The 18618-nt window shown below is 38.0% G+C and overlaps 1 protein-coding gene across 4 annotated transcripts in view; it reads right to left on the bottom strand.

Annotated features, from left to right (window-relative positions):
* Positions 1–18618, bottom strand: part of LOC120078284 (probable ubiquitin-like-specific protease 2A) — a 58330-nt gene that overhangs the window by 7134 nt on the left and 32578 nt on the right. For 2 of the 4 annotated variants that reach the window (XM_039032511.1, XM_039032513.1), the window contains exons 10-13: positions 16726–16857; positions 4010–4210; positions 3864–3919; positions 3685–3778 (exon numbers count right to left, since the gene is read on the bottom strand). In XM_039032511.1, the coding sequence (XP_038888439.1) occupies positions 3685–3778; positions 3864–3919; positions 4010–4210; positions 16726–16857 (483 nt within the window). The remainder of the gene's footprint in view (positions 1–3684; positions 3779–3863; positions 3920–4009; positions 4211–16725; positions 16858–18618) is intronic. The other 2 variants (XM_039032512.1, XM_039032514.1) reach the window with 2 other exon arrangements.

Here is an 18618-nt window from a genome sequence, read left to right as displayed (position 1 = left end):
AAGGAGGGAATTGATGTAAAGTATTCACTGATATCTTTTAGCTGATTTCTTTGTTCTTTGTAAATCTTGGAGTTCTTGAAAAAATCAAGATTGGAAGTTATATTCTTTTCAACTGAATCAATTAGCAAAGGTTTTTTTTCCCCAAAAGAAAACAAAACTTTTCATTGATATAATGAAAAGAGGCAAATACTCCAAAATACAAGATATGAATAAACAAAATATAACGAAAGGCAACATTAACAAAACAATACAAGTCAAATATCAATCAGAAAATATAAAAGCTCCCCAATTCAGACAAATATCTTGGATGGAAAAATTCACGAAAAACATACACAAAGAATGCCAAGAGGAAGCATTAAGTCTTGCTACTTCAAAACGATTGGATGCTTATCTTGGGAAACTCTTTGGTTCCTTTCGAACCAAATTTCAGCGAAAAGTGCTCTGACAGCATTCACCCATAGAAAATTTCATCTTTGAGCAATCTCCTAAAAAAGGCAACCCATGCCATCTCCATCCTAATGATTTGCAACCAAGCCATTCGGCATTCAAGCAACTCTATAAAGCCAAGGAAATCTCAGGCTAAGAGTCGAATTAGCTAACTAAGTGTCATGCCAAAAGGATATGCAGTTACCACTACCAAGCTTGAAACCAGAAAAGCTCTCTACTTGCAACCAGACTCTTGAATGCTTGTCCATGGACTTCTAAGGCTTAACCCTCCCTTTCCAGCCGTGTGCCAAGAGAAATGGTCACTACCATGAATACTATAAATTACTTTGGCCCATAAGGAATCAGATTCATGCAATAATCTCCAGCCCCATTTTGCAAGAAAAGCCTTCATTCCTATGCTTCAAACCACCCAGACCAAGACTCCGGCATTTTGAGACTTGGAAGTCAGCTCCCAATTAACCAAATGACTGACTTTTTTACCATTGTTACCTTCCCAAAGGAATGACTTAATAATTCTTTCAAGAGTGGATTCAACTGCAGTCGGCATTAGGAAAAGAGACATCTAACATATTGGCAAATTTTCCAATACGGCCTTACATAAAGTAAGCCTGCTTCCTCAGGAAAGATTGAATCTTTTCCATTGATCGAGTTTCTTTTGTACGTTATCAATAATTGGTTGCCAAAAAACAACGCTTCTTAGGGTAACCACCCAATGGAAGACCAAGATAAAGGAAAGGCAAGTGTTCCACTTTACAATTCAGATGGGTTGCTTTTGAATGAGTGATATCATCTTCCACATTCAACCAACGTAAAGCTTATTTGTCCGGGTTGGCTTTCTGCCCTGAAGACCATTCAAACAGTTCAATCATCTTGGCAAGAACAGCCAGCATTTTGTCATCATATTTGCAAACGATAAGAGTATCATCAGCAAATTGAAGAATTGGAACATTAATCTTATCTATCCCGACTTTGAAGCCTTCACAGGATCCTTTTTCAGCAAAATAATCGACAAAAGCACTTAATACTTCACTTACTAAAAGATATAAGAAAGGAGGAAATGGGAATTCTTCCACGAGCAAAGTTAGCTACAAAGGAGTTGGTTACACGCTGTGAATGTCATCTAGGCTGTTTTGTAACCTTTAAACTGTAGTCAGCATTTTTTCATCAATAACGTTTCAGAATTCTTCCACTTAGATTAATTTCTGTTGGATTGAAAAAACCTTGAACAAGAATGCAAACATTGGTCAAGTGTTCCACTATGCATGTTTCATTAGGGCCCACTCCTTCAAGGTTCCAGTAAGCATATTTCATGAAGGGTTTTTTAATTCAAAATACTGAATCTCTTGGTATGCTTTTTGAGACCCACATAGTTAATACTGATGTTACGAGGTGTAAATAAAGAAATTCGCCCCAAGTTAGTAGGGGTTAGTGTTTAAAGTGTTTTGTGTTAGTATTTTGGCTTATTGGTTATTTCGTTAAGTTGTGAGCATGTTCACACCTAACCCAATCTTCTCGAATGGAAGGGAATGCTATACTTTGGTTAAATCACGGAGTGACCCAAAAATTTTGAGGGGATGAGTTGGAGGGGAAAAAAATTCGGTATGCACCGAAACCGACCAACTGGCCGGACCGGTCAGTTTAAAAGGAGTGTGCAAAAAAAAAAATTGATTTTTGATTTAGAAAAACGATATGGTCGGTTTCCGCGTTGGTTTTTGTAGAAAACCAACCCTAACCGACCCCTAATCGCCCCATTAAGAGTCGATGAAAAGGAATAAGCCAAGCACCAATTAGAGCATCCCAATGATCCAAAACAGATCCATTAGGAGATGAGCTAACATCAAGAAGCCAAAGGAAAGAAGATTTCAAAGAAGTTTGCAACCATATATCAACCCAAAACATGATTCTGCTGCCATTGCCCAATTTGAAATGAGCAAGGGCATCAAATTGCTTCCAAACCTTTGAGATATACATTCAAGTGCTTCGAAAGCTCAAATTAATTATTGTAGCAAAATTCCAATCAAAAACCCAGGAACCATGAATGTTTATAATGACTTTCCTCCAACAAGCATGTGGTTCATTCATAAAACGTCACCCCCATTAAGCTATGAAAGCCATATTTCTGGATTTTAAATCGCCAAGACCAAGTCCTCCATCCAACTTTGACTTTGAAACTAAGCTCTGTCTCACCAAGTGGTTGATATTGCTACCTGCATTTCCTTCCCAAAAGAAAGTACACAACCCCCACCATCACAATACAAAGATAGCAAACGCAACTCATCCCATAGTAAAGCTCTCCTGGTAATCATTTGAACCATACACATAGTGATCCAACATTCTTTTTGTTGATAGGAAACTTTGACTGATAATGAATATCATCCTTGCAAAAATTCCAGAACTTGCAACTTGCTTTCCTACCAAAGAAACAACAACCTCCTGATTTGCCCCAAGATCTCACATAGACCCAACGAACTTCTCATGAACTCCAAATGGATTTGATTAATTTCTGATCAATAACTTCCAATTTGGTTTCCAGAATCAAGATCTAATCAGGACAATATTCTCTAGATATATATAAATAAGGATAAATATTCTCTAGATTTTGCTACTTCAAATTCTTCTTTGCTAAGAAGGGATCGGAAGCTGTTAGTTCAAAGAATCAGATTCCAAATGAATAAATTTGGGTTGTTTCCATTGTGTATTTTAATTCTCCGAGGTGAAAATTTTTTCTGAGAGTAAAACAAGTGAATCTTATTCAGCTTTCATATAGTCATATAAATCTAGGATTGTATCAGTGTGTTATTGATGATTCGAGTGAAGTCTATCTCATAGTATGACAACATAAATATATGCATGCCTGCCTGCCTACATATGTATACAAAATATACAATAGAACAAGAAGTATGAGGATACAATGGTGACTTTAAAAAATTATCAGCATTAAAATCAATCTCTCAAGATAATTTATCACTTGAAGAATATTATAACATAAGCCTATAATATCTTTATTCTCATTCATAGTGATTTGCAATATATTGAAAATAAAATTTGTCCACAAATATGCATTATATTAACGCATGCACACCCAATAAAAGAAACAAGGAATTCTTAACAAATGAAATGCCTAATCGTGAAGAAACATATCTCACAAGAAACTTGCAAAACAACCTTTACAACATCAGAAGTAAAAATATAAAAATTTTCCTTGGAACCAATCAAATAGATATATGAGCATATTACTTTTGAAAAAGATTCTTCAGCCCTCTGTGGCTCCCTTTAATAGAATCCATATGCAAGATGCATGGTACCTTGGATAAGTTATCACGTTTTTTATCTGCAAGATATTATGAAAATCTACATGAATAAAAGATCATCTTAGTAGTACCAATGACATTTTCATCAAGTGCTTAACATCTTGCCTTTCAAATTTACCACTTCACCAGGATGGCAGATGACAACCAAACTCCAATGGAGACTGTCACCAAGATTTGTAATTAGAATTAGAAAAAAGTACTAAAGGAAGAATAGTCAACTAAAATAGGATGCTTAATATATAAGTTATAACCTGTAGTTAACAGGAATGAAGATATAATCCTTTTGAAAAAGATTTACTTTCTTTGTCCATTTGTGAACACGCTGATATGCATCCCTTCCTCCACAAGCACTCGATAAATTTTTGTCAAGGTCCACAAGCTTTCGAAAGAAAAAACTATTGAAGAAGTAGAACCTATTGTTTTTCTCCGGTAGAAATTTATTTTTGAGATACCTACAACCAATTCATGTCTTAATTTTCAGTTTTCTTATTGAAATTAAAAGGGGGGAAAAGCGCTCAAATATGAGGTGAAATAATTGGCAGTGGTAACAGAGACAAAATAATGTCTCATTGAAATGAAATAAGCAAATAAACCGTCCTACCACTTCATTAGATAAGTTTATTAGTTGGTCATCCAGTCAGCAATTCTCTTTGTTAGTTAGTAATAGGTTAAATCATACAAAATACCATAAACTTTGGGATAGGTTTCAATTTTATCCATATTATTCCAAAAAATACCCTTGGTGCTTCTTCTAACAAAACAGTCCCAGGATCCTAGGCTTTAGGAAAATGAGAAGGTTGGCAAAGAGTAACCTCTTTGGCCGCACAAATAATGTGAAAAATTTTACATGAGCTTTTCCCCTACAACAGTGACGTGGCTCACAAGTCACAACAACCTCTCGCAAGGCTCACATAACTATCGTTGGACAAGTAAGCAAACACCCACCCACAACAAGGTCACACAAAGCCAACCTTTACGGGAAACTCTTTCCCAACCTCAAAGTGGGAACAATCGTGGTTCATTGTGGTTCTCATCTCTCCCCTTGGAGGTATACTTATCAGAATATTGGGTAGATTGCTAGTCGCGTTCATCGTCGTATAGGTGATGGCACTGCTACCTTTTTTTTGGATGGACCCCTGACTTAATTGTGGTATTTTATCTACTATTTTTTGCTGCCTGTTCCGCCTTGCCCTTCACCGTAATGATACTGTGGCGGCTGTCTGAATTGCCGATACTGATTCTTAGGACCTTCACCTTTGTCGTCATCTTAATGATCTGGAAATATCTAAATGGGCTATTTTAACCACCATCTCACATATGTTACTCATCGTTCATCTGCTGATGTTTGGATTTGGCCTTTAGACTCCTTGGGTTGCTATACTATTAAATCTCTTATGGTTGATTTGATTGGTCCTGTCGAACCTCTCCGAAAGGACCTCTACCATGCTATTTGGAAGGGCTCCTATCCGAAGAAGATCAGAATTTTCTTATGAGCCATAAATACAACTTTAGATTGCAAACCCGTAATGGCTTACATGCATCTCTCCACTTCGTGGTGCTCTATATGTTGCCATAGTTCTGAAACATAGGCTCACTTGTTTGCTCATTTCTCTTTTGCGAAGCATTTCTGGAATATTGTTTTGGAAGCTTTTGGCTGGTCTTTGATCTTCCCTAACTCTATTTTTTTTTATCTTGGCTTCTCTGTTTGTGGTGCATCTGTTTGGCGATTATAGAAGAGCTCTTTGGTTGGCTATTGTGTGGAGTTCCTTTTGGACTCTTTGGGGGAAACACAATGGTCGCCTCTTCAGTGATATCTTTTAGTTTTGATCGATCTTTTGATTTGGTGCTTACCATACTTTCAATTGGTGTAATTCTGAGTCTCCTTTAAATTCTTATAGTTTATCTTTCTTTCTTTCTAATTGGAGAGACTTATTGTAATTATCTATTTCATACATCAATGAAATGTTTCTGTTTCCAAAAAAAAAAAAAAAAAAAAAAAAAAAAAAAAAAAAACCTCAAAGTGGGAACAATCAAAGACTAATGCAAAGAAGGATCTTCGTTGGACAAAGGTACCCAACCGACCTACACAACCTTTTTGCAAGCTTGCAGGCACCTGTCTGCGCCCTGCACATGTGTGCACACGTGCACTCGCCTATCTACATTCCCACTGCCTTGCACACATGCGCATGTGCCCACTGTGTGTGCAACAACATTAGGGCACACGCCTACAACCATTTTCCTTTAGGGATGAGCTTCCACCTACATGCCTACCCACCAACGCAAGTGTGCTTCCCAGCCCACTCCAACTTGCTTGTGTGCCAAGTCATGTGCATCAAGACTTGGGGTCGTAATAAACCTCCACCAATCAAAGTCCTCAAATTATGTTGTTAAAAAGAGCAAGTTGATGGCAAAGATGAACCCATGGCCGGAGGAAATGTAACTTTCACGAGGTAAAAACTCAAGTAAATCACCTTATCCATGTGACCTAAGAGGCTCCTCTTAGTCAGCCTTCTCGTTTGTCCAAAGACTCCCCAGATTGTTTTGCTAAAAGAAGCACCAACGCACAACACAAACAAACAAATTGGCCAAGGGATCAATCTCCAAGTTTTTCAATTCCATCAATCACTTCCCACAATTTGTGGGCTGTTCGAGACTCTACTAAGTCAAGTAAGCTAATTATACCTGTTATAGTTTTATTGTTAAGGTTTTCCATTATGGTAAATATTTTGTTTCCTTTCCTATGCTCTGTATACTTGCATATATTTATATCTTTGGTGAATGAATAGAATATTCTGATTCTCTCTCAAACCTAAGAGTTTTACATGGTATCAAAGCCCTCTAAATAAACTTAGAGTTTTGTGAACCTTAGGGTTTGAGAATTTAGAACCAATTTGTGTTACATCTAGGGTTTTGTGGAGAGGTGAGTTTAAACTTTTGCTCACAGCCACGGTCTTCGGTTCGTTCGCCGCAGTTAACCGCCGCGGGAAAAAAACAGGTAGTTTTTCAACACCGCCTAGTCCATCGAGGAGCCCAACTGCCAATCTACAGAACCCCAAAGTCCAGATTCCATCTAACCAACGCGTGAGGCTCACGTGCCACCTTTTCCCTTCTGCCGTCGATCCACACACCGGCGCGTGTAGGTGCTTGCGCCACCTGTTTTGGTTCGTCTTCTGTGGGTTTCTTCGGTTTTGTTGACTCTTCTTGGTGGTGTGTTTGTTTGGGCTATATACTCACTGCTTGTAAAGACATCTCTTCGGTAAATTAGAGTTTGATTCTCTTCTGTCCGGTGTCTATTTTTTGAGGTAATGGCTGATAAGAAACCAGTAGTCATGTCTGAGATGGTTCCTATGGTGTCAAAAGTAACTGAACATAAGTTGAATGGATCCAACTATTATTCATAGAGATCAAATGTCCACCACTTTATTAGGAGTATGGAGATGGATGATCACATCACGGAAGAGTCACCGATTGATGCTAATAAAAAGATTTGGTGGCGAGACAATTCAAGAATGCTTCTACAAATCAAGAATTCTATTGACCGTGAAATTGCTGAACTAGTAAATCACTGCGAATCAATCAAGGAACTATTGGAATATTTGGATTTCCTTTATTCTGGGAAAGAGAATATTAAAAGAGTGTTTGATGTTTGTAAGACTCTATATCAACCTGATCAAGGAGAAAAATCTCTTACAAGCTACTTTATGGAGGTTATACATGTGCGGAATTCAATGCCTTGATGCCAATCAACACAAATCCAAAAGTTCTAATGGCTCAACGTGAAAAGTTGTTTATCATGAGTTTTTTAGTAGGTCTTGCACCTAAATATGAGATGGCTAAAGATCAAGTGTTGTCAAGCTCAAATATCTCATCGTTGGAAGAAGCTTACACTCGAATACTTCGTACAAAGAAGACACAAGCAGTTATATCATCTTATTCTAGTAGTACTTTTATTGGGTGCACAAATGATTATAGAGGTAATAAGGGGGTTGAATCAAATAGCTCCAAAGGTCATCCTAACCACCAAAGATCAAATCCAGGAGGTGTTGTTTGCTATTACTGTCATAAACCTGTCCAAATGAAACGTAAATGCAGAAGATTGATGAATAAGGATCAGAAGGTGTCATCACCCTCTACACATGTCGCTTCTACTCTTGATAATCTTGACAAGTCAATTATGATTTTTGCAGAGGAGTATGCTAAATTTCAACAATATCAAGAGTCATTGAGGGCATCATCTTCTACTCTCATTACAGCCATCGCAGAGACAGGTAACATTTTTAAATGTCTTCTTTCCTCCACGTCAAAATAGGTCATTGACTCTGGTGCTACAGACCTTATGACAAGTAACCCCAATTTATTCTCTAACCTTTGTACATATACTTCTTCACCTAATGTCACTATAGTTGATGGAACCTCCACTCTTGTTTTAGGATCAGGAACCATCCATCTTACTGAATCGATTTCTTTGTCATCAGTTTTAAATTTACCACATTTCTCGTTTAATTTGATTTCGATCAGTAAATTTGATGAAAAACAGAGTAGAGAAACACCAAGATTTTACGTGGAAAACCCTAATCAGGGAGAAAAAACCACGGGATAAAAGGATTCTTATTAGAAAACTGATACAAAGAAATATAATGCGACCACCAGCTTAAATAGAAAAAAGGGAAACCCTATGGTACAATGAAAAAGACAAAATGCCCTTAAAGTATATTTCAACACTTCTCCTCAAGTTGGGGTGTAGATGTCAACAAGACCCAACTTGCTCACACATGCGTCAAACAGCTGTTTGGGCAGTCCCTTTGTTAGGACATCTGCAATCTGTTGATTGGAAGGAATATAAGAAACACAAATGTTGCCACTATCAAGTCTTTTCTTGATAAAATGTCAATCAATCTCCACATACTTTGTTCTGTCATGTTGATCTGGGTTATTTACTATGCTTATTGCAGCTTTATTATCACAGTAGAGTTTCATTGGACTGGTATGCTCTTGATCAAGGTCTCTAAAAAAATTTTCAAGCCAAATCCCTTCACAAATTTCCAAACTCATGGCCCTATATTCAGCCTCGGCACTACTTCTGGCAACAACACCTTGTTTTTTGCTTCTCCATGTAACAAGGTTACCCCACACAAAAATACAATACCCTGATGTTGATTTTCTGTCTACTACAGATCCTACCCAATCAGCATCGGTGCAAGCTTCAATGCATCGCCTTTCAGTTTTCCTGAACATCAAACCTTTCCCTGGAGAGGTTGTTAGATATCTCAAAATGCGCTCCACTGCCCTCATGTGTTCTTTGTATGGAGACTACATGAACTGACTTACCATACTCACTGCATATGAGATGTCGGGTCTAGTATGAGAGAGATATATTAATTTCCCAACAAGTCGCTCATATTACTTAGCTTTGCATTTGGAGTGTCAATTGGTTTGCAACTTGTCATACCTGTTTCCTTAAGCAAGTCCAGAGTATACTTCCGTTGGGAAACTGAAATTCCTTCTTTCGATTGGCCTACTTCCATTCCAAGGAAGTATCTTAGTTTTCCAAAGTCCTTGATTTCGAATTCTTCAGCCATATTTGCCTTCAATCGGTCCTGAAATAACAATGTCATCAACATAAACAATCAAAACTGCAATCTTCCCGAATACTGACCTTTTAATGTAAAGAGTATTATCAGAATGATCCTGTTTATATCCTTGCGATTTTACAAACATAGTAAACCTACCAAACCAAGCTCTTGGGGACTATTTTACCCATATAAGGACTTCCTTAATCTGCAAACTCGATGATTAAACTGTTTCTCAAATCCTGGAGGAGGACTCATATAGACTTCTTCTTCCAACTCTCCGTTAAGAAAGGCATTCTTCACATCAAGCTGGTAAAGAGGCCAATCCTTATTAACTGCAACAGAAAGGAGGACCCGAACAGTATTTTGCTTTGCGACGGGCAAAAAAGTCTCGGAATAATCAACCCCGAAAGTCTGAGTAAATCCCCTGGCAACTAATCTGGCTTTGTATCTATCAACTGTTCCATTGGGCCTATACTTTATTGTGAACACCCATTTACATTCAACTGCTTTATGACCACTTGGAAGATTGACTTGATCCCACGTATGATTTTTCTCGAGAGCTCTCATTTCTTCCATGACTGCGGCTTTCCATTCAGGGCTTTCCAAAGCTGTGTGTTTACTGTTTCGTATCACCACTATGTCTAGATTTGTAATGAGGGCCTTGAACTCAGGAGACAAATTGCTATAGGACAAATAACTCTGCAGCGGATATTTTGTACATGATCTAGTACCTTTCCTTAGGGCAATCGGAAGATCAAGGGATTCATCTCTATCTTTATTTCCTTCTTACATACTGCACTCACCCTCTTGTTCTGTTATTTTCCCACTTTCAACGGTTTTTTCAGTGGGAGTAAGAGACGTTTCTTTTCCAGGTTCTACCATGTTCTCAAGAGTCACACAATCATCGTCTCTACACCATCATCGACTTCGATTACATCTTTGCTGTCATTATCTTCCCTGCTTTTGCTCTCAACATTTTCAACACAAGCATCGGTTTTATCACATTTATTATCATGATCAAGGATAGGACACTATTAGTACTTGGAACTGATCTCTGTTCAGACTCATGGACTGGGGCCGGAGAGATAACAGGCGGCGCTATTTCCTTCCTGAGATTCTTCCTATAGTATGTGATCCAAGGGACTTGTTTGGTCGGGAAGATAGGTTCATTGGTATTGACACTGATATCAAGGATGGGTTCAGGTAAGACAGAAAGACTGGGACCCCAAATGGTTTCTTCACTAGTATGCTCCCCCTGAAGAGAACCATTGGGAAAGAATAGATGATCTTTAAAGAATGTCACATCCATAGAGACAATATTTTCTGGAAGAGGGATGATAACACTTGTACCCACGCCGTTGTAGTGGGTACCCCACAAAGACACATTTCTGAGTTTGAGGGATAAACTTGATACGGTTAGGGTCGTGAGTATGGACGAACACCACACAGCCAAAGACACGAAGGGGGACATTAGAAAGAAGTCTGGTATTTGGGTAGGACTCTTTGAAGAAATCTAAGGGGGTTTGGAATTTTAGAACCCGGGATGGCATGGGATTTATTAGATGGGCTGCTGTCAAGATAGCATCACCCCACAAATAAGAAGGAAGGGAAGTTGACAACATAAGAGATTGAGCAACTTCAACTAGGTGACGGTTTTTCCGTTCGGCCACTCCATTTTGTTGAGGGGTGTACCCACAGGAACTCTGATGGACAACTCCGTTTGAGATTAAGAATTCTCGTAAGGCATTATTAAGGTATTCTCGACCATTATCACTCCGAGAATAGCAATTTTGGCATTGAACTAGGTTTCTATAAAATTGTAGAATTGTTGGAAGGCCGAAGTAACTTCTAATTTGTCTGTCAAAAAGAAGACCCAGGTTAGTCTAGTATGATCGTCAATAAAGGTTACAAACCAACGCTTCCCAGTTATGGTAGTAACAAGTGACGGACCCCAAACATCGCTATGGAATAGGGTGAATGGTTTAGAGGGCTTATAAGGCTGAGATGTGAAAGAAACATGAGGTTGTTTGGCTTGGACACACACATCACATTTCAACTTAGAAATATTAATATTGTGAAAAAGATAAAGAAATAAATAATTCATATACTGGAAATTAGGATGGCCTAGGCGGTAATGCCATAACATATAATCAGTTTCAGAAACAGAAAAATGAGAAGAAAACAAACTAGTCCTATCACATATCCTAAAGAAGGCTTCTTCAGTGAGGAAATAGAGTCCCCTGTCATGTCGGGTAGTGCCAATTGTCATCCCCGAGTTTAGATCCTGAAAAACAATAGCATTAGATGACAAGATCACACGACACTTCAAATCCCTTGTAATTTTACTAATAGATAACAGATTGTAAGAACCTTTTGGCACATGCAACACATCTTGGAGGATTAAGCCTGCAAAGGGCGACACCCGTCCTTTTCCAGCAACGGGGGCAAAAAACCCATCTGCAATTCTGATCCTTTCATTTCCAACACCGGATTGATAAGACAAAAATTGATCCGAGGAACCAATTAAGTGGTCTATGGCTCTTGAATCTAATATCCATGGTTTATTACCAGTTATACTCACAAGGCCAAAGGAGTGAAAAGTACTTGATTGAGCAATTGCACTTACTCCAACTGTAGTAGTAGTGCTCTGAGTGGTTTCCTGATTCTGAGGCTGAGTATCTCCAGTAACAGATTCACCTACAAGAGCCCAACTTGGCTGTCGTTTCTTACCATTTGGTGGTCGGCCGTGAAGCTTCCAGCACTGATCTTTCGTGTGCCAGGGTTTCTTGCAATGTTCACACACTGGGGGTGGCTTATTGTTCTGTTTATCTTGGACAGTGCCAGATGTTTTGAAAGCAGTGGAATCTGTTGGTGTTACAGGTGTACTGTTCATGACCCTCGACCTATCTTCCTCCAGATGAACTTTAGAAGACTTCCATTAGGGATGGTATAGGTCTTGTCCCCAATATATGACTTCGCACTGTATCAAATTTAGAGTTGAATCCGGCAAGAAAGCCATACATGCGGTCAGTTTCCTCAGACTGATAATGTAAAACTCCTCCACAAGGACAGTTCCAAATCATTTCACAGCACAAATCCATCTCTTGCCACAAGAGACAGATTGTTAAAGTAAGCAGTAACGTCCATTGTCCCATGCTTACATTCATGGACCTGCTTAGGTATGGTATATAAACGAGAGGCATTCTGTCTCCTGGAGTAGAGTTTTTGAGCTGCCTCCCAAATATCACGGGTTGTGGCCGCATACAATAATGGTTTTCCAACCTGAGGTTCCATACTTCCAATCAAAATCAATCTCAACAAAGAATCCTCTCCTTTCCAAATTCGCTCTTGGGGATCACCTATCATTGGTTTTGGTATTTCACCTATCAAGTATCCAAATTTGTGACGGCCCTCAAGAGCCATTTTAATGGATTGAGACCAAGAAAAGTAATTATCACCATTCAACTTTTCTCCTATAATAAAGCTAGAAGAATTGCCTATACCTCCAAAACATAAATTTGAGGAGTAAGTAAGGAACAAAGTTACCGAATTTTCAGGATATGGGTTTAGATCTGGTTGGATATTGGATGACGATCCCAGGACTTCCCCAATAGCAGCTATCTGCTACTGGAACATCTCGTTCTGTCGTTTAATCTGTAGCTGCAACTGGGTAACTTAATCTTGGATTATACTCCCTTGGTCCTGGTGGTATGATGAAGAATCTCCCCTTCCAAACTCACCCATGATTGGCGAAAACTGCCCCATTCTATTGCTCATATTCGGCTAAGAGACACCCACACATCTTCCATCGATTTTTTGGTGCAGCAGCGGCTAAGGAGGGAAGACAGATTGCGACGGCAACAAGCGAGACAAACTGGGCAGCGCCATTCAACTCTGTCTGATAGCGACCGAATCTGATCGTGGCTGGGCAGCTCCGTTCGTCTCCATCTGATTGCGACAAAATCGGATCGCGACTAGGCGTCACTCACAGCTGGGTCTGGCGGCTGGTCGATCCTTCTTCGAATGAACCAAGCGGCAAGTCGCAGGGCTACGGTGGCTGGTCTGCTGGCTGGTCAGTCCGGATCGGCTGGTCGGAATGGATTGGGTGATCGTCACAAAAGTGGGGAAGAAGAGACTGAAAATATTTGTCAATGGCTTTTTGGATAATACTGGTTATATCTGGGTTATTCGTTTGGGATTCTCCTATTGGATTTTTCTCAATGGTGGCCAGGGTTTCGTCTCCATGCTCTGATACCATGATGAAAAACAGAGTAAAGAAAGAAAAATAGCACACCAAGATTTAACGTGGAAAATCCTAATCAGGGAGAAAAAACCACGGGTTAAAAATGATTCTTATTAGAAGACTGATACAAAGAAATACAATGCGACCACCAGCTTAAATAGAAAAAAGGGAAACCCTAGGGTACAATGAAAAAGACAAAAATGCCCCTAGAGTACAAAATCTTAATTTCAACAAAATTCACTCGTGATCTTCATTGTTGTGTCTCTTTTTTTTCCTGGTTATTGCTTATTTCAGGATCTTACGACGAAATAGACTATTGGGAAGATATTGGCTTAAGGATGGACAATAGGTATTACAAAAGTGGTGTCTGCTGTCTTCACATCTCCTTTTGGGTCGGGGAATGAACTGGGAAGGAGGTGTGGTACGCCTCTGCCGTCTGCATGGAAATAATGCACAGAGAGGTTCAAAATCTCTCCTTTTGGCAACCAATCATGGAAACCCAACTCCTTTTCGGTCTTCTCTTTATGAAAATCCTAAATCTCTCCTTTTGGCAACCAATTGTGGAAGGACTGCAAAGAGTGGCTCAAAATTCGAATCATATTTTGTTCTCAAAAGTGGTTTTCTCCCTTATAAATGCCAACCTTGTGAGTTGTGAATCTACTACCCATACATTTTTTGTATCTATTTTCTAGCTCCAGAAAAAGATAGAAGCATCCGTTGAGAAGTTATTTTGAAATTTGGTAACAATGATGGGAAGAGTCAATGCACAATAATAAAGTGCAATAGTCTTCTAGGGCTTAACTGCAAGGCACAAATATTTTTGCGAGGCACACTATATATAAAAATACTACATAAAAAAAAGGCAGTCTAAGCGGAAATAAAGAAAACCTAAACACAAGGAATTTTGCATTTAGGCTTAGTCAATTTTATTTTGTTAGTTAATAAAGAAGGAAAAACCTTAATAAAAATAATGGAGAAACCCCAAGGCCAAGGGTTATGGACCTTAGGGCTTCACATAAGGTGTGCACCTCATGTGTGGCTCTCCTTGGGCACCAAACTTGCACCTAGGACCTAGGCGCGAGCCTGGGTGGTCTTTTTAAAACACGGGATAAAGTGAAACAGCCTTTGAATCTAGAAGGGCTCCTTATTACTGATCTAAGGATAAGAAACAATGCTCTTTTATCAAAATGGCTTTGATTGTTTCATGTAGACAAAAAATTGTGGAGGAAAGTTACTGCAGCCAAGTGTGGGTCCATTCACCATGATTTAAAAACTGGAAACAATATAAAAGATTATCCTATGGCCCCTGGAGATACATCAACACTTGGGGAGACTTTGTGTATCCAAACATGCAAGTAATGGTGGGAAATAGAAGAAGTACAAACTTATACCGGATGGGCCATAGAGCCCTCTCAGATAGCTATCCCCTCCTTTTTTTTTTCTATTTCCAATGCAAACGAGGCTACTGCGGAGGAAATGTGGGATTATCAAAATTTTTCATGGAACCTAAACTGTGGAAGAAATTTAAACGAGGAGGAAATTTCTGGATGGGCATCCTTGATCTCTTATCCCTACAGCCTTTTCAGCTCACTGACAAGGAAGACATGGATTCAGAAGTTGAACAAAGCCAGTTTTACAGCAAAATTAGTGGTCTACTGTAAGGTAACCCCTTACAAGAAGATATTATTGAATGCAAACTCTTGCCCGAAGGCAATACAACCTCCCTTCTCTATGTGAGAAGCTTCTACTAAACCAAAAGCTGAGAAATAAAAAATATCCTCCCTACATTATAATACTTCCCTACTCACAGACACCACACTCACCCTGGTCCCCACAGCCCAAGCATCTTCCTAAAGTCCCTCATACAAGAAATAACTAACTCCCCCCCTCAATTACCATTTTACCCCTTCTCTGGTATTGATGGATGATTGGAGGTTGCATATCTACCAACAGACCAGGCTTCATCGAAATCTCAACATCTTTTATAAAGTCATTTGGAGGGACTTCTAACCCGAAGAGGAGAATTTCTTCTTTGGGAGATCAGTTATGCTCGTTTAAATACCCAAGATCGAATCCAGCTTCATGCTTTTGAATTGCTTCAACTCCAAGTTGATGTAATGTTCAAAGCTAAAAGCAAGTCACATAGCCATCTTTCATAAACTGTTCAGCAGCTAAGATGATTTGGTCACATGTTTTAACAGGCTTCAATTTGTCAGGGGTTGGTCCCCCTGATATACAGGATTGGTTGGCCCTTGTCCTCATGGATCACCCCTTCACGTATGAAAGGAGGGCTATATGGCTCTATATAAGTAGGCTTTTATATGGGCAATGTGTAACGAGCACAATGCAATAATTTTTAATGTAAAGGAGCGGCTTTTTAAAGACTTGATTGAACAAGTCCTTTTTTCATATATTTTTATGGGTGTAAGAAAGTTTCTCCTTTTTGCAACTATCGTCTCAACACTCTCATATCCTACTGGAGAAACTTTTATAACTTCATTCGATGGGAATTCCTATTTTTTTAAGAGTTTCATTCTATCGATGAAATAATTTCCTATCCATTATCGTTTTAATAAGCTGAAAGTAGTGGAAGGTTAAAAGATATGAAATTCCTAAGTAACCATAGAACCAAAATTGCAACTACGTCTGGTTATGATTTGGATTTTCTTGCCTTTCTATTTTGACGATACATTAAAATTTTCTGCACTATTTTTTTTTTTTTTTTTTTTTTTGGAAAAAGATATGAGCTTTTCATTGATTAAATAAAAATGTTAATAATAGTACAAGCGCAATAGATCAGGACGTATACCAAGGCATCTCAACTAGGTCGACACCGCCTTAGCACCCATCTCATCTCCAAACAATAAAATATGGATACAAGAATAACCATCAAAGGTCAAAACAAACAAAAGGTACTACAACAATACAATCGGAAAAAGAGAATTTTCCGCACCATTTATTTCAGCTACAAATACCCTCGCTATAAAAAATAAAATTAAAAAAAATAGTTTGGCAATGGTAATCATATAATTAAAAAAAAAAATTATGAGGATTAAAATGAAGAAATATACACAAATAATTTCTAAGATAAAGACAAACAAAAACCAAGAGACAGACTTCCGCTAGAGACGGGAGAAAAGCTCAAACTTACTTTACATAAAAGTCGATGATAGTATCGTTAATAAATGTCTCTGGCTTCAGAAGCTCAAGGTCTCTCTTACTAATGGTCACAGCATCAGGATCACCCTCTGGATAGATGACCTCTTCAAAAGTATCAACAAATCTGAATAGATCAGTTAAATTTGTAAAATGATAAAGTAAACATCGGAAGATCTCATTAACCCAAATGAATAAATGAAAGAAACAATTTTATTGAAGCAAATTAACATTATAAAGCCAGAAGAACCAAAAGAATAACAATTTAATAGATCTTTTCTTTCCAACGGAAAAAAATCATTGATAGATGAAAAAATAACAGGCCTATCAATAAAATTTTTATTTATCCAATTTTTACCCTAAACAAATAAATAATATTTCTATCCAAAGATCTAAGCTGCAATAGCAAAGAAAGAAATAAAGCCTATCAACTCATAGAAAGTTGTAAACCATCATGAGTTGGCCTAGTGGTAAAAATTGAGACATAGTCTCAATAAATGACTCAGAGGTCATGCATTCAACCCATGTTAGTCATCTACCTGAGAACTAATATCCTACGAGTTTCCTTGACATCCAAATGTTGTAGGGTCAAGTGGATTGTCCTGTGAGATTAGTCGAGGTACACGTAAGTTGGCTCAAACACTCACGGATAAAAAATTAAAAAATTTTAAAAAAAAGGCAAAAAAAGAAATTAAGAACAACTCCCCAAAAAAAATTAAAAAAATAAAATAAAATAGCAAACCCATTCTATAATTTCCCACAATAAAGAATGCTAATGCAATTTGTTCTCAATAGTTTTAGTGAGAAATAATGATCTTATATTTAATCAATTTGTTCTCAATAATTTTAGAGAGAACTAATGATCTTATATTTAATCAAACTGAAGATACATATATAAATAGGCAACTAAGAAACCCTAATTTAGGAGATATAAAATTACAATAAAGGACAACTAATCATAATTACAATATAAATATATATTATAACACTCCCTCTCAAGTTGGAGCAAATATGTCAATCATGTCCAACTTGTTGCACAGATAGTTTATTCTTGCTTTGTTTACTCCTTTAATAAGGAAATCTCCCAATTGTTCTTCAGTCTTCAAATATCCTATAGATATCAACCCTTCTTGTATTTTCTAGCGAATAAAATGATAGTCCACTTTAACATGTATAGTTCGTTCATGAAATACTGGGTTAGATGCAATATGGAAAGCAGCTTGATTCTCACACCATAGTTTAGCTGGCACAGTAACACTGAAGCCCATCTCAGATAAAAGTTGATGTATCCACACTATTTCACACACAGATTGTGTCATAGCTCTGTATTCTGACTCAGCACTCAAACGGGAAACTACATTCTGTTTCTTACTTTTCCACGACACCAAGTTTCCTCCTACAAAAACACAATATCCAGAGGTCGATCTCCTATCTTCTCAAGATCTAGCCAAATCAGCATCTAAAAATCATTCAACCCTTATATGACCATGACCTTTATATAAAATTCCACGTCCAGGTGCAACTTTTAGATAATATAGGATTTGTTCAACTACAGCCCAATGATCCACAGTTGGAAAAAAACATCAACTGACTCACAATACTCACAAAATAAGCAATATTAGGTCGTGTCACTGTTAAATAGTTCAATTTTCCAACTAATCTTCTATATCTCTCAAGATCTTTAAATAATTCTCCTTCCTTAGCAAGTTACAAATTTAGTATCATCGAAGTACTACATGATTTGACTCCTAATTTACCTGTCTCAGGCAACAAATAAAATACGTATATTCGTTGGGACAGGTAAATGCCTTTCTTGCTTCTCATTACTTCAATACCCAAGAAATACTTCAATGGCTCCAAATCTTTGGTATGAAATTGACCCTGGAGA

The sequence above is a fragment of the Benincasa hispida genome, chromosome 5 (assembly GCF_009727055.1).
Source record: "Benincasa hispida cultivar B227 chromosome 5, ASM972705v1, whole genome shotgun sequence".
NCBI classification, from domain to species: domain Eukaryota; kingdom Viridiplantae; phylum Streptophyta; class Magnoliopsida; order Cucurbitales; family Cucurbitaceae; genus Benincasa; species Benincasa hispida.
Note: the sequence above shows the minus strand (reverse complement) of the source record. Positions and strands in the feature narration are given on the sequence as shown.